Raw genomic sequence first — 17406 nt, 5'->3', positions numbered from 1 at the left:
TAATGTTCCTGTAGGAAGCCTCCAAAAGGACCAAAATGTAATTTTTTTAGTTTTTATGTCTGTACTGCAAAAGAATTGTGGCTACTGGAATTTGAATATTTAAAGTAATATACCTTGTTTTTAAAGTAGATTTGAAACATTTCTGAAGGAAGAAAATTAGGTCTTCAGTTAAATATTCAGTCAACAAAAAGAAGTGATTATCAAGTGTGTACATTGCATACCATTAACCCCAGTTTAGCTTTTATTCAATAAGCTCTAACATGCCCACATCCAATAAGAGTCTAGTGAAAACTGTAAAAATCTGATTTATGTAAAAATATGACTATACATAGACTATATATTGATAAGCTAGAAATCCAGCCTTACTTTTTTAACGATCAATTTGGATTATATTCAATTGTGTGGTTTTTTTTAAAAAAACAGCTCTCATTAAGTTTTAAATAGGCATTTTAGTGGTCTTTTCATTTTGCTGTGTCTTTAAAATGCAGAATATCTAGTTTGGCCCTATTATTTTTGACATGCTTGAGACATGCTGAAGCAAATTACTCAAACTGTTTAGTATTTCACCCTCTTGACTAACTGGTTGCTGCCATTTCCTTTTTTCCCTGCCTGACATGGTCAATACAATACAATTCTGGTGTGGGGGTATTGTGGAAATACTCCAATAAGGATTGTTCTTTCCATCTTTATGGTGACAAGCATGTCTACCTATCTGACTAACTATTATATCTGAACTCATTATGCATAGAGTGTTTTATTCCACCCCCCCTCGGTTAAAAAGTATGCATCCACAGTTAATTGGTTATGGTTACTGTTGCATGAAAATCATATTTAGTCCTATGAAGCACCTAGTTTATATTTATGAATATAAATCTTTCCCATATGTCACATCCTTCTCAACTATCTTCTGTGAGCTCAACTGTGCAGACTTTTATTCTTTCTTTTGATAGTCCTCCCAGAAAGCTGTTTTGTGGGAGATGTATTAATTTAAATGTAAATGTTTAAATGTATAGGCACTTTAGTGTATATAATGAGATATATTATACAATTGTAAAAGACAGAAAAGCACATTTTTCAGATTTTAAATTGAAATATCCTGGAACAATCTCAAATCATTGGTAGAATTTTAGAACATTCGTTATCTTCTCTGCTTCATCCAAAAGTGTGACATTGATGAAAAGTACGTGGTTTTATTAGAATTATTCTGCATTGAATAGGCTCATCATTTGCTTCCATTAACAGGAGCAATTTAAATGAATTGAGAAGACAGATGAAAAAGTGCATAACCCAGGATATTAGGTTTCCTTGGCTCTTATATCTAGACTATGAGCCTGAAATTGTGAAATTTAGGAATTTCTCTGGATCTAAGAATATAGTTTTTAAGGGTGTGTGAATGCTGACTACAAAAATGGGAGAAAAGGTTATGTTTTGCCTTAGATTCTGAAGCCTCCTGCTGATTTACTGTTTTAGGATTTGAATAATATAGTTGTACACCATGAAAAAGGCCTTTTTGTCTCAGGGCAAAGAAAATTTTCTGCTCAAAACCAACACACACATACACACAGTCCCCTTCCAAGAGCTATTGAATTAGCCTATTCATGGACAATCTTTTCCAGAAACTGAATATTATTATGAAATACTCTGCAATGACATGTAAATAAGCTGGATCTTGAAATGCACCAAAACTCCTGTGAGTTTTAGTGATTTCATACCAGATTTGGTGTTTTCAAGCAGAATCTTGGGAGATTTTGAGATCTAACAAAATTTTGGAATCTTTGAACATTATTTTATTTTGGGGGGAAACAGTGAAGTATAAAAGCTGGGGAAAGATACTTGGGACAAGTGCAACGTTTACTTTCATCCTGTAATTGTCACATAATATTTGTTAGGATTCTTCAGAAATGTTTAAGAATCACTAAATCAAGGATTTGACTGTATGCAATTTTGTTACTTCATGAGGCCTAGGACATATAATTACATAACTTTGTTAGAAAAAGATAACTGATAGAAATTGGGAAATAAATATGGAAATCCCAAGGAAACTTACTGGGAATTAAGTCTCATTAATCAAAATGAGACTTACCTCCCAGTCCCTGAAAGCCCAAAACAGAATTCAAAAGCCTTAAAGAATAAATCACAAAAAATGAAAATTAAGATTTAGCTAATATATTAGTTCCTTATTAAAACCAACAATGCATGCACTCCTCCATAACATTATACTGTTTGTTCTCTGTGCAATTTTATATTACAAAACTACAAACTGCTGGCCTACAGTGAGTACAGTCCGTTTCACTTTGAAACTTAAAATAAAATGACCTTGCTGGATCCCAAATGGCACTTTATAAGATGTAGAGTTGCCAACTCCCCACCTTCCTTTGGGCAGGCTAACTCTTGTATATTTATAGCTACATGATAACCAGAAATTAGAAAGTGTGGTTGACACTGTAGCTGTAAACTTGGAGCACTGTCCCCGCTAAGTTTATTTTTATTTTTTTATGATATTGAAGGGCAAGAATGCTTTGGCATCAAGATATAGACATCTTTGGAGAGGAGGGATAGGAAAGATTTAGAATGCATGGCATGCTTCAAGATGGCAGATCACGGTTCTTCATCTTCATCCACACTGATACACTTATTTGTAACTGCATGTGATATTGACTTGGAAAAATTCAAAACCTGGTAGATGCTCTCAAAGAAATAAATTCTGTATTTGTTTTTCATACAAAATATTTATATTACGTATTAGTTTTACCTTAAGGGACAGAATTGCAAGAAGAAGACACCAATGAAAAATCTCTCACCCACAAATGGCCACATTTTTGTACAGTTTATATTATATTTTGGTAGTTTTCAAATTCATTTGTTCTTCTTACTGCCTGAAAAAAGTTACATTTAAAATTCAGGTGCAAAATAACAGGTACTGTGCATCAGGTTCCTTATGTGGAATTCCAGCCTCTTAAAACTTCCTAGAGATTTTACTCCTTGCAAAGATACAATTCTACAAAAGTTGACAATGTGAAAGCCTCTCATTTTCCATATTTTTCTTTTTTTCTTAGTAATTGAAAGTTTTGTTATATTCTTATCCACAATAACGCTAATGCATCATTAAATTACAATATCAATATATAAATTAGCATAAGTTATACAGCTAAATATTACTGCAGTACTCTGTGTAGTATCCAGTACAACTCACAGAAATTAGTTAAGTTGAGTTTTGCCTATTTGTTAGTTTTATGCTAATTGGTTCTACTCTCTAAAAATAATAAAAATGTTTCTGATTTTTTAATTTGTGCAATTAATTGAAACTCTAACTATAGCTTAACTGATATATATATAAGTATTGTTAATTTTGATTATTAAGAATGGTTAGTTCAGATATTTGAAGTCTGTCGCTTCTGAATGAGAAAATACTTTTAGGAACATATATTATAACTGATTTTCATGCCTAATTTTTCTTCCCAATTTTCAGTTTTCTGGTCAGTTTTATGGTTGATGCTCGAGGTGGTGCTATGCGGGGTTGCAGACACAATGGGCTTCGAATCATTATTCCACCCCGGAAATGCACTGCCCCAACTCGAGTTACCTGCCGGTTGGTCAAACGCCATAGACTTGCCACAATGCCTCCAATGGTGGAAGGAGATGGTCTGGCTAGTCGCCTTATTGAAGTTGGGCCTTCTGGTGCTCAATTTCTTGGGTAAGAAGTTTTTAATAATCCCAAATACTAATTAACATGAAAATATTATTTTACTGATTGAGGAGCCAACATGGGGTGGTTTGGCATTTTAACAGTAGAAGTGAAAAGACTGACTCTTATAATCTATGCAGTGCAAAGATAGGATCTGATAATTCAATCAGCTTGTGTGTCTAAAGCAACAAGTCAAGGTTTACTGCACTTCCTGCAAGCAGCTGGTGTAAGCCATGCTGGGCTGTAAAAAGAAAACTCATTTTGTTATAACAATCAGTTAATTACATATTCTCTTTTAAGGTTAAATAATAATAGCAGCAGAAATGTTGTGAATACAGATGTCATACCTGTTGAAAAATGCAACCACAAGCTAATGCTCCCTTTACAAGGAACTTGTGTTCTCTCAGTAGGTGTTTTGTCAGTAATTGAGACTTCCTGGGAAGCACAAACCAATGATTTTTCTGGGGCTGAAGCAATAGAACTAGTTCTCTGATTGCATTTTATCCTTTGTATTGCAATGCCCCAAAGAAAGATCAAAATTGCTGCAAATATTTCAGCAATTTTTTGTTTTTGTTTTTGTTTTTGCTGAAACTATCATTTTCAGTATTTTTATTTTATCAACATTTTCCCTTATCAATGGTGGCATCCAAAAGTGGATGATCAAAGGAAACCCCCTCTGCTTAGAATGAATGGCTTCTGCTGGAAACCAAAGGATGAAGTTGTAAAAGGAACATCTTTAATCCATTATGAAGCAGATGAGACATACCTAAGGCCGTAAACTGAGTTTTAAGTCAGAGCTGTTTTTTGAATAATATCTTGTTTTAGAGGATGGGGTTTGAGAGAGAATCTGATATGCATTATAGCTAGGGAAACCACCAATCTCCCACCACCCCATTATTTTGGTGTTGCTGTGTTTTAGCTATTCCTAAACTTTAATCCATGAGAAGATGCACATTTGTTACTAAGGGATTGCTCCTAGAATTTCCATGAAGCTCTATTCAAAACTAGATAAAGGTTTAAATAAAAAATGCATCAAACCCAAAATAAAGTGCCCATGTACATTTGTACTTTAAGTTCTTCTGATTATTCCAATATAATAACAACCAAGATTATTTTATTTTATCAGCCTTGTGAAGTTTGTCTATGAAAACTCTCATACGTTAAAGAGTTTTCATACAATTTCCCAAAGGCTACATCTTATGTCACTGGCACTTCCCTGAGTGGCGTCGTGGCAGTGAAATGATAGACACTGAACACTTCCTGCCAAACCAGACCTTATTGTCATATTGTCATGCATTTTTTCATGAGAGGCTCCCATTAATTTCAAGAAGTGATGCTAATGTATCATTGCACCTACTGAATAAACCATGAAGTTCTAAATTATGGGAGACTGATGTCATGAATTGCTGTGATCAGAGGGTCATTCCCAAACACAAAAAGGCAGAAAGGCGTTCAGTGTAAGCCTAATTCCACTTTGAGCAGACAGTGGCACTGGGGTTCTGTTAAAAAAAAAAAAAAAAAAGGTACATAAAGTTTTTTTTTTTATTTCTTTCTTTCACTGCTGCTTTGGATGTACTCAGTAAACTTCACCTGCCTACAGCTCCTCCCCCACTTAATGAGGGAGAAAGTTTGGTCAGCCGAATCCTACAGCTGGGGCCTCCAGGGACCAAATTTCTTGGGTAGGAGAGACTTAAAACAAATTGATGGATGCCGGCCTTCCCATTCTTCTCCTTCTGCAATATTATTTTTTATGTCATTGTGCCCATGACATTGTCCTTTCTATGATTTTATAGTATGTATCCTAACCTTTAGTGGACCATTTCTAGCCCTTGTGATATGTGGTTTTTGTTTTGGTGATATGTTTGTACTTTTTCTTAAAGTTCCTTGACCTCACCTTTGATTTAGCATGAGAAAATATTAGTTATAGAATGTACCAGTCATTTCTGCTGTTATGTGCTTGATGTCTGTAGCAAAGCAACCTGGACTAAAATGAAAGGAATCTGTTGCTGCAATAATATTATTATTATTATTATTATTATTATTATTATTATTATTATTATTATTTTGCCGCCATAGTCCCCAGTATAATACATATGTTATATATTGGATATAACATAGCATTTAGCATGATCAATAAATATGGCTTTACATAATTCAGTTATTCTTGAAAAATTATTAATACAACAATGTATTTATAGAATTTACAAAAGTAGAAAGCATGTGTTACGAGAATGTATTACGGATGTGCATAATAAGCATTTCTTAAATCTCTGCATTTGTAAAATAATTTGAAATTATTTATTTCAGTATATTCACTATATAAAAATAAGCTTTGAAAATGTCAGTTGAAATAAAGAGCCAATTTAAAGTCAACGCAAATGAAAGACAAAAATACCCTGTTACTTAAAATGGTTTCTTTTTTCCTCTATTACAAGAACATAATTTTTCTTTAACATTTACGCACACACACCAGTAGATTCTTTATAACAAGGATGCCTGCACACAGTTCCAGACTTCGAAATAACTTTCAATTTTATGGATTTTATCAATGTTTAAAAAGAAATCTAAAATATTTATCCATATCCCTGTGTCTTTGGCAGGGTTCTATGTACACAGAAAAACTAGAAGTGCAACACTGACTGATCTTAGCTACAATATGAAGGTGCTCCTAGCATGCTTTTTTCAGAATCATATCAAGGAATAACAAAGAAACTGGCAGAGTTCCAGGTCTCTTTGTTACAGGCTTTAAACAAAACTATCTGTTTGTTTCTCTATTGTCACAATCTTTTAACATGATCTGTTGCTGTAATAGGCCTGTGATTGTTGAAATCCCTCACTTTGCGGCTTTGCGTGGTAAAGAAAGAGAGCTGGTGATTTTGCGCAGCGAGAATGGGGACAACTGGAAAGAGCATTTCTGTGAATTTACAGAAGATGAGCTAAATGAAATACTAAATGGAATGGATGAAGGTACATATTTTTATAAGCAAGATCTTAAAGCCACAGGAAAAATAATCAAAGTTATAGTCCTATGCTTACTTAGCTGGAAGGAATAGCAATTCTAATTTGTCATATAGTTTCTGTCAATTACTTATGCACTCAAAATAGTGGCAATAGTTATATGGTAGAAGGTTAACAGGATTTTCAGAAAGGGAGCATAATGCAATAAAAAAAATAAATTCCAATAAATGAAGTTCCTTATGACTTCATAAATACATTAATGTAGTTTTCATTACCCTACTCACTTCTTGGGGATGTTTTTGATTTCCCAGCCCAGGGATATCCTAGTTGTGTCCAGTCTAAGTATTCACCAGATATGAACCCTGTTTGCTTTTTGAAGTCAGCCAGATGCACAGTGCTGAAGTCTAACTGTAAATGGAGCACATAGATATTCTAATAGATTATAAATTGGAATTTAGGAGTAACATGGATTGTGTATTATGGATAGTTTAACTGGTTAACATTTTTAAAACTAGTATTTTATATACAACTATTTTGATAAAATTTGAACTAGTGATTACATGTTAAAGAAATATAAGAAGGCAAACATGAAATCTATTACGAAATTCACATTGTACACCATATCATGCTCCTCCAAACATATTATTTTATTTTATTACTTTATATGCATTAGTACAGGTTCCAAAATATCTTTTTATATTCGGAATAACAATGTAAAATACTTAAACTATAGCTGTATTGCTCTAGCCATTTTTAACCAAACACAGATCTCATGAAACTTAATGTGATGATTGCTAAGCTACTTCTGAAATATGATTTGGAATATAAAGCATGTAGATATTAAGCTTCTGCTTCCAAGCTGAAATATTGCTTTTATAATACACATATATCAAACTCTTCATTCAAAGGTCTTAGGTTTTTCTCCCTTCTTTAGTCTCAGTACTTCTGATACCTAGATAAGGTGAGAAACAGTTATATTCCAGGATCATGAAGTCAGTTTCATGGGTAGGTAAGGGATTTGAACCTTGGTTTTCTCCTTACGTGGATAGACAATCTGATGTCCTTCAGGTATTTTGGACTTGAAATCCCACATCCTCAGACTGCATGGCAATGGAAGGGAATTGGAATTGTAGGCCCAGACACCCAAAGGTATTAAAATTGCCTAACCTTTCTCTGAACATACTGTTTTTCTTTTTTGTACATCAGTTCCATTATGACATAACAATAGGCCTAACATGGCCTTAAATATGTGGATGAGATCATCCATAATCAGCTTTTAAATGGAAATATTGTAGCTGTGCATAAGCAGCAAATAGTGAATTGTTCTACTTATATGATGCTCAAGTCCTGAATCTACTCAGTGCAAATTTGTGAAAGTTACTCTGGCTTCACCTCTTAGGATCAGAAGCACATTTAGCAAAAAGGTGTGTAAATGTGTAAGCTTATGTTTGTATATTAGGGCTGTGTGTGCTTTGAAAACTATCTGGAAAAGGCACTTTGACCTCATAAGAATATAGCACCTTTCTGCTGTTCATTAGAGCATATTTTTCTATCTTCCACATGATTCTGAAAGGAAAAAAATGTGGCTGTTTTAATGGGGTACTTTCAAGCAGCTACAGTTTTTTTTTTAGGGTGTCACAGAAGCTTGAAAAGAAGTCAGGTTACTGTAGGGGTTATGCTTGGAAGAGGTCTCATACATCTTTTTAAAATAAATTTTGAAACATTAAAAGGTCCATGTATGAGACTGAATGTATAGTTTTTCTCTATGGCAATTCCAGTGTTTACTATCTGAAGCGATGATTGCTCTTTTCACCCAGTGCTCGACACTCCAGAAGAGCTGGAGAAGAAACGTATTTGCCGTATTATCACCCGGGACTTCCCACAGTACTTTGCAGTGGTATCCCGGATCAAACAAGACAGCAATCTCATTGGACCTGAGGGTGGTGTACTAAGCAGTACTGTAGTTCCACAAGTACAAGCAGTCTTTCCAGAGGGAGCATTAACCAAGAGAATTCGTGTTGGTCTTCAGGTAGGAGAAACCAAATCAGAATGTTACAATCCTTGTAAGGCAGTATTTCTGTTAAGGATAAGAGAGGTTTCCTGTAATTCTATTCCATTTTGATTCCTCTGTGGTATTTGCCCTGCATTTTAGGTCTCCTGAATTCCAGTTTTAGTGGAGGGCAAACAGACCCTGTTATAATTTATAACATATTAACTTATTTTGGATATAATTTATTATATATCCAAAAATTTGTAGCAAAGGTTTGAACAAAAGGTCTCCATAACTATATCTAAAACCAATAATGCATTCAAAACATTTATTTAAAGAAGGAGTCTTCTTTAAGAGGCCAGGTTCTTGCCAGATACTTTTGAAAGTTGACTTGAATTTTCCTTTTTCCCTAGAGCACATAAAATATTAATTTTTCATATAGTGCCTTTTTAAAAAATTCTTTGAGCCTTTTTATCTTTGAAAAACTTATCCATACACATGACTGATAAAGGACCTAAAAAAAAACTTTTTTAAAACTATTATACAATTGGTTGCACACTAATTCTTTTTAGGACTACCAGATCTTGGTGGCAAAAATCTAGATGGATCCTTAATGACCCAAAGAGTTAGGTTCTCCTCTTTTTTTTTTTTTTTATTGTGCCCTAGTTAGTAATATTTTCTGTGTTTAAGTATTATACTGAATTTAGGAGAAAAACAAAATAACAGAGAAGTACTATAGCATAGCTCTACTTCAGTAATAACTTTTGCTAAGCTTGGTTCTTTTCTTGCAAATGTTTCATTACCTGGCTGGGTAACATCTTCAGTGTTACACATCTTCAGTGTTACCTAGCCGGGTAATGACACATTTGCAAGAAAAGAACCAAGCTCAGAGAACCCTAGGACTCCACAGTTCAACCCTGAGCTACACGTATTCGCTTGTACTGGAACTTTTGCTAAGTCAGATACTCAAAATTTAGTGAGAAAATCTCATGGAAAGGACTAGTAATGATCATCTAGATTTTTGCAGCCAAGATGCACATGTGTGCGACTTACTGGTATAAAAGCTGTGTGTCTGCCTTTTATAACATTAAGGCTAAAAGCCTGTGCCCACTTTCTTGGGGTTGAGCCCCATTTCACTTACTAAGACTTCTGAGTGTAGGATTGAACTGTGACCACTAATTTAGGTTCATTTCTTCCAGTTTTGTCTTTCATTAAATTTCTGATTAGCATGCCATAAGTCTAGTTTAATTCACAAATAATCCAAAAGAGTTAGACTTCACTGGAAGAATTCTTGTATACAAAAGATAAAAGGACTTGTTCACAGAATGTTTTATCATTTTCAGCAAATGACATAAGAATATGAAGATATCCAGTTGTACTCATCTAATGGCTAGAGATAACTGAATTTGTCCCATCTTGATTCTAACTGGATTTAAAGATTTTTCAGATAATTGTCAGAATTCTCTTTTCTTGAGAATTCTGTGAAATCATAACACCCCAGAGCTTTGGTAAATTATAATTCCTAGAGATATTTTCACTAGAAATGGTCTGATGGCCAGTTAGTAAGGGAGAGGGGATCAGCTGATGACAGCAGTTAGCAGCAAATTAAGTGAAGGGAAATCACCACAGAGTACAAACTATGTTATTGTAATTGATCATTATTCAAATGATTATAATTAAGTTAAGTTTTCTTTTCTCCATATCTTTGGATAGGCCCAACCTATGCACAATGAACTTATAAAGAAAATTTTAGGCAACAAAGCCACATTCAGTCCTATTGTCACACTGGAACCTAGGCGAAGAAAATTCCATAAGCCGATAACTATGACTATTCCTGTTCCCAAAGCTTCGAGTGATGTGATGATTAATGGTTATGGAGGTGAGACACCTACTCTGAGATTACTGTGCAGCATCACAGGTAAGCTCACATTTGTCTTCAGAATTCCATGCATGGTACTGAAATAAGATCTTGGTGGTTTAGGTCATTAAAATTCTCCTTAAGGCCCTGTTACAAAATTATGTAAACTATCCTCCATAGATCATAGCTAAACTAACATTGGTTTACAGTGAAAATAGCACATTGCCTACCAAACAATGTATATTCACTTAAAAAACAACAACTTGCTGCCATTTTAACTGTATTGCTTTATTCTAAAAATGTGCTCAGTGACTGGAATAGGTAGTTTAAGAATAGGAGCCCTCCAGTGGAAAGAGTCATGGATAATATTACTATGAAATATTGTGGGGGGGGGAAGCTTTTAAATATTATGGATACTAGCCAGTATTTAGTTATGCCATTAATATCACTGTTTAATAGAAGAACATTTATTTGGCTTGTACAACAAAGGACAGATTTATTTTTCCACAGTTTTAAATTGTAAGAATATAAGAATAGTCCTGGTGGATCAGGTCAAGAGCCATCTTTGTCCAGCATTTGTTCCCAACCCCACAGATTTCTCTGGGGTGCTCACAAGGAGCAAGTGTGGAGTCTTACATTCTCTCACTGTTATTCCCCTGCAACTGGTTTTTGAAGGCATGCTGTTCCCAGCTAGTAGCAGAAGTAGCATTGAATCTTCCAGATTATCACCCTGTCTTCTGGTAATGAATTGCACTGGTTAATTATATACCTGTAAAGTTGTACTTTTGTGTGTTCTAATTCTCTTCCCCATACTTTCATTGTATGATCCCTGGTCTTCACATTTTGAGGAAGAGATAAAAACTTCTCCTGTCCACTTTCTCTAGGTCATGCATGATTTCAAATCCCTCAACATGTTCTGAGTTGCTTTTTTTATAAGCTAAAGAGCCCATTCTAACTTTTTCCCATAAAGAAGATACTCAAATCCCCTGATTATTTTGATTACCCTCTTCAGCTCTTTTCCCATAGTTTTTGTAGCATTTTTCAAGTGTGGCAACAGGAAATGTACAACTGTACCAATAGCTCTCTGCTAGCTATAGTTAGCAAATAATTTCCATTTCCTTTCCCTAAAATATTTCCCTATACTATAAGCTTGAGAAACAGAACCGTGTTCCCTAAAATCAAAATGTTAATTTTAATGAGTGGTCAATCAGTTTAAAGAAAAATACAATTTAGCTATAACTATAGTTAACATCTACACCTAATTATACTACTAATAATTAATTATTGTGCTAAAGAACTGCTGGGGGGACATGGTGGCGCAGCGGCTTAATGACGCTGAAAGTTGCCGGCCAGAAATGGTCGACGCTTCAGCGGTTCGAGTCCAGCCTTCGCGTTAACAGGGTGAGCTCCTGTTTCCTCCCCAGTTCCTGTCAACCCAACAGTTCGAAAACTCACGTGAGTAGATAAATGGGTACTCTCACTCCGGTGGGAGGAAAAATGCTGGCGGCGCCTTGCAAAAAAGGAGTCGGGAGCAGTTGCCAGTAAGCGCGAAAAACCCCGCGCGCCCGAAAAGGGCGCAAAGCAATGGAAACCCCGCCTCCTGCGCACGCCAGCTGGGCTCTGCTCTAGGAAGGAGGCTCTGGCAAACCACTTCCGAAAAACAATTGCCTTGAAAACTGCAAGGACTCGTCCAAGCAGTCACTGCAGGGTCAGCAATGACTGAGCGCAGATAAAAAAAAAAAAAAAAAGAACTGCTTACTTTAAGTAGGTAAAGCAGTGGTACTTGTTATGTGAAAGTTTCTGCTGTTCTGAGATTTCTCAGTGCCAGTTTTAGGACACCAGTGTTATATCTGCATCAGCTCATTGTGAAAAATATTGTAAAACATAATTGTTTCTTCTAGAATAATAGCTCAAAATAGTATGTGCATCATTTATTTATTAATGGCACTGTTTGTCAAATAAAGTCTTTAGATATAGGCGTTTGAGGTATGCAACAAGCTGTCATTTTTTTCTTACCAATTCTAATTTATTTAAACAAAGAAGAAAATGTGTTTTGTCTTTCAAAGGAGGAGAGAATATTGATCAAATTGTGGTTTTTTTTAGTTAGTAACACAGTGGGTCAGGAGATAAATATTATCTGTTTTGTTGTATCTATTCAGCAATCTGTGGTTTTCTTGACTTTTCATGCTTGAATTAATTCTCAGGAGAAACAATACTGAGGAAATTCTCCCATCAGGGGGTTTCAAATTAGGAAGTGTGGGTGAGCAAGGTAGCTTTGAAACAATATAATGGTAAGTAACAGAAAACAGCAGCAGCAGTCTTCTGCCACCCCTAATTCAAAAATAGCCTCAAAACTATCACCAAAATTAAAAAAAAAAAAAAAAAGCAAAGCAAACTCTCCAGCAGCCTAAACAAAACAGAAGCTACTTTTGCAAGCAAAAGAAATTATGTTTGCACTGCAGTAAAATCTGCACTGTGCAGTAAAACTTGCACTGCATTAATGTGAAGAATTTACTATTTCATTTTTAATTCTGTACCTAAAATAAGCGCTGGTTTCTGTTGTGTACTGAGGTAGTAGATCCTTTCGAAGTGCTTGTCAAAATTACTTTTATTCCAAAGATCACAGATTTTATAATTGCATATATTTGGAGAAGAATGAAGATATAAGTTTCCATTTAGACAGTTTGTCCCATGATTTAAATTATTTATATCTATGTTAGTCTTTTACACTAGTCATTTAAATGTCATATTGGCAGGGATCAGAATTAATTTTAATGAATGGCAACCTTAGGAATGTTCTTAGGTCAGACTTTGCATGATTGGGAATTTAATGAAAAGTAATATTATGCATTCAATCTTACAATTTTGCAGGAACCCTCAACATTTTCCCTATTTGTTTCAGGAGGAACAACACCTGCTCAGTGGGAAGACATAACAGGAACAACACCATTAACATTTGTAAATGAATGTGTTTCCTTCACCACAAATGTATCTGCCAGGTAACACCATACAGAACAGTACATAGTAATAAAACTGTAAAAAGTATTTCAGAACTTTAACCTTAATTTGGCAGCATATTATGCATATGCCTCTGGTCCATAAGTCACCTACTAAATCCAGAAGATGCTATTCTGGGCAATATAAGGTTTATAATAGGATCCTTCCTTAATTCTGATCTAATCTTGGGATAAACCAAGTTATAATTAACTCTGAATTATCAGCTACACTAAACAAATAAATCTAATGTAAACAGTGCAAGTAAACTTACTGTTCTCTGGTAGCTACTACTCTGGTAGAGTTCTAAACAGCCAGAACTTTTTAAAAAACAGTTCTCTTAGGATTCCATAGTCTGAAGGTGTTGGCAACTTCTTCTAAGGCTGAACAACTCATTTCAAAAATTTCTGCAAGCAGTAACTGAGGCCTCTGATGAGGCTTTTCTCTCTTTCTCTCTTAACAGTCTGCTGCTTGGAATAGTGATGAGGATTTCAGAAAGAGGGGAAAAATTATAAGAGAGAGAATGGGAAAAGCAAAGATGTAATGTATTGGAGCAAAATCTTGTTCATACTTTGGCTTAAATTAAGGTACAATTGTTAGTGAAGACATTCTCTAATCCTGAGTAAACTAGCAATACATTCAGATCCATTTCAGTCCTGATCCAGACCCTGCATCAAAGTCAAGGGGGCAATTTCACCCTCACTGCCGAATCTGAATTATGAAGTAAATGTTTGAATTTGTTTTTTACATCAGATATTTGAAATCAGTGTTAGTGTTTTAGAAAAGTTTCATGACATTATTATTGTTTTTTTTCTATTAGACTTCTTTTGTAATAATTTAATATGCTTATTTATTTCCAGATTTTGGTTGATAGATTGTCGACAAATACAGGAATCTGTAACATTTGCTTCTCAAGTGTATAGAGAAATTATATGTGTACCTTACATGGCCAAATTTGTAGTGTTTGCCAAATCTCATGATCCCATAGAAGCCCGACTAAGATGTTTCTGCATGACCGATGATAAAGTGGATAAAACACTAGAACAACAAGAAAACTTTGCTGAAGTTGCTCGAAGCAGGGATGTAGAGGTATTGTTTTTCTTTATATATATTTTTGGACATGTTAGTTTAAAACATTGTTTTCACTATCTTATGAGTTCAGAAAAAAATAGAACAAGGGAAAAAATCTCATTATTTTAGAGAACCTAGGTGATATATTAAACACATGAATATTTAATCCATTAATTCAAAATCACAGCATGGTGGAAAGGATTTAACTTTTCATATATGCTGTTTTCTTTACAAAAACAGTCACTATCCCATAGCTTAATTTGCTCTGAGATGAAACATGCTGTAAGCATAAATAAAACAATAAATGTTAAATGGAGAAAATGTAATGAAACCAAATTATAGATCTTTATTGCAAAATAGCATTTTCAAATTAAATGTCCTTATGTGTAGCTATATAACCACTTGTCTGTCCTACAGCTGATCGTAATTTTATTCAGACTGAGTTGGAATTGTATTGTGTATTATGCTTTTGGTTAGGTCAAAATATCAGAATTTGAGTTACTTAAGACATTAAAAATGATAAGCATTGCAATTAAATGCATCAAAATATTATTTTGTTCTTTCAAAGTAAGAATACACAAAGGGGATATAGGAACAACTGGTTATTTTTTAATAGCAATCTTGGTGATTAATGCTTATAATACAAACAAACAGGTGTCTCAGTAATTAATGGCATGTTAAGATATGGGATAAGTGAGAGAAACAAAACTTACAATACCCAAGAGGCTTTCTAAAAGTCTTACCAACTTTTCCTATATGATGGAAGGGGAAAATTATTAACTATATAGTAATTAAGGGTTCTTTTCTGAGAATCTGACATTACTTCAATGGAGTCTGGAATATTGTTAAGCATCTTTGTTTAATGATTAAGGATTTATTTTTCTCTTTTAATACCATTGACATTGGTTGACTACTTTATCATAAGATGTCATAAGACCATTCCAGTATAAGCTGCTTTATTGCAATTTCTTTCAATTAGCATTGGGCTTTAATCAGACTAATCTACTGTTAAGACAGTAGTACTGAGGTATGGCAGGGTCTTCCCTACCAAGAGATGTGTTTTAGAAAACAGCTTTATAGAATCAAATCAGCAAAGCACTGAAATCAAGTTATGGTGCCAAAATTTAAAGAGCCTAATCAATTAATGTGTTAACCGCAGCTGTATTGGAAGGAAAAGAGAATTCCATATGCATCCCATCTTTGTTCATGTGGAGTGGGTATCCCTAAATCTACATTTCTTTTATACTGTGAGTTTTGTAAAGATCCCTGCACATTTTAGTTAAATTCATAGTTCATTTTATCCTCATTGTTTATTGCTGAATCAGAATCTCTTTAAGTGTTGCAAAATCTGTTGTACTGCATGTAGAACTCGTTAAAAGTTGAATATTTCATCTTAGTTCTGTTTTTTTTTACAGTTTCTTTTATTGTTTGTGTTTTACTGAGGTTTTCTGGTTGCCCATAATAAAGAAATTCATAAATTAAATATATAGGGAGATAATCCTATTAAGACTTTTAATTTATTGTATTTTGTTTACATTTGATTAAATCAAATTGGCATTTCTGCTACCTCTGATATTCAGACTCAATGTATAAATATGTTTTGTTTAAGATCTTATTGACAAACTGTGTGAAAATTTAGGAAAGAAAGCATCAACACAATAGTTTCCTAAAAAGCATTTAACATTGGATTGAGAACATATTGCATATATGCAGTATTTGATTTAATTCCTAAGAAATTTTTATTGCCTGGAAATAAGAATGTATTTGTATATATTTAGAATTAATCCATATTTGCTGTTGCTATTTATCTGTAACTGTTTCAGTCATGTGTTCTTCAGAAATCAGCAGTATTCCCATTCTGTTATATTGTTAAATGGATTGAAAGCTCAAGACAGTTGATATAGATAGGGTTTTTTTTACAGAGTATATTATCTGCCGTGTACAGAAAATAATCTGATATTGGGTGGCATCCTATAAACACTGTGCGAATAAAAAGACTGACTGAAAAAAAATGCCTAGATGTCACATAGTTAAAAAAGTAGTAATTTCCTACATATCTCAAATGCTTGGGAGACTGGCCAGTTTCTTCTAGTCACCTAATAGTCCACTGTTGATTTCAGTGTTCTAAGAACTTCAAAATGCATTAGCTGTTATCTCGGACAATCCTACATACCCAAGTTAGAATAAAATTCGTGTGTGTGTGTGTGTGTTTGTATTAAATTGCACAAGTTCAGAATGTTATTGCTTATATGTTTAAAGAAAAGTATAGTTTTTGTAATTCAAATGACTACAGATTGCAGGTATAAATAATGTGGTTATATCAATAGTGCCTTCTAAAGAAGGCTAACAATAAATTCTAACTTAGGTAAAATAAAATATAAGAACAGCATTCATGAAAATTTTATTTTCTTATTAATTATATGTAGGTATTAGAAGGAAAACCCATATATGTGGACTGCTTTGGGAATTTAGTACCATTAACAAAGAGTGGTCAACATCACATATTCAGTTTTTATGCCTTCAAAGAAAATAGACTTCCATTGTTTGTCAAGGTAATTGATATTAATATGTATTTCAAGTTTGGTTTTATTTTGTTCCAATACCAGTAATAAAGTTATAGTGTGTTGGTCTATATTATTTATCCTTAGGGGAGGGGGGGGAGAAGTGCAAATATTTTTAAAAATACCATGATAAAATATTAATTTTTTGAAGGCTGCTTGTCTATATATTTCATTTAGACACTGTCAAGTAATGTCCTGTATAAAATATTAGTACCTGTTCTGTGGTTTTAATTTCTTTAGAGACCTGCAAAAACTTCAGTACTTGGTAGAAGACATAATGATGTAATGT

At 34.0% G+C, this 17406-nt stretch overlaps 1 protein-coding gene across 24 annotated transcripts in view; it reads left to right on the top strand.

Moving 5' to 3' along the window:
• ANK2 (ankyrin 2) overlaps positions 1-17406 on the top strand; it is a 304223-nt gene that overhangs the window by 251463 nt on the left and 35354 nt on the right. For all 24 annotated transcript variants that reach the window (XM_088132944.1, XM_088132957.1, XM_088132955.1 and 21 more), the window contains 7 exons: positions 3470-3694; positions 6498-6652; positions 8461-8672; positions 10347-10551; positions 13394-13490; positions 14346-14574; positions 16983-17108. In XM_088132944.1, the coding sequence (XP_087989070.1) occupies positions 3470-3694; positions 6498-6652; positions 8461-8672; positions 10347-10551; positions 13394-13490; positions 14346-14574; positions 16983-17108 (1249 nt within the window). The remainder of the gene's footprint in view (positions 1-3469; positions 3695-6497; positions 6653-8460; positions 8673-10346; positions 10552-13393; positions 13491-14345; positions 14575-16982; positions 17109-17406) is intronic.

The sequence above is a fragment of the Python bivittatus genome, unplaced genomic scaffold (genome assembly GCF_059951505.1).
Source record: "Python bivittatus isolate LINGU-HERP-01145 unplaced genomic scaffold, Pbiv_v1 ctg000070_np1212, whole genome shotgun sequence".
NCBI lineage: Eukaryota > Metazoa > Chordata > Lepidosauria > Squamata > Pythonidae > Python > Python bivittatus.
The sequence above is the reverse complement of the archived record's forward strand: the minus strand, read 5'-3'. Positions and strand labels throughout refer to the sequence as shown.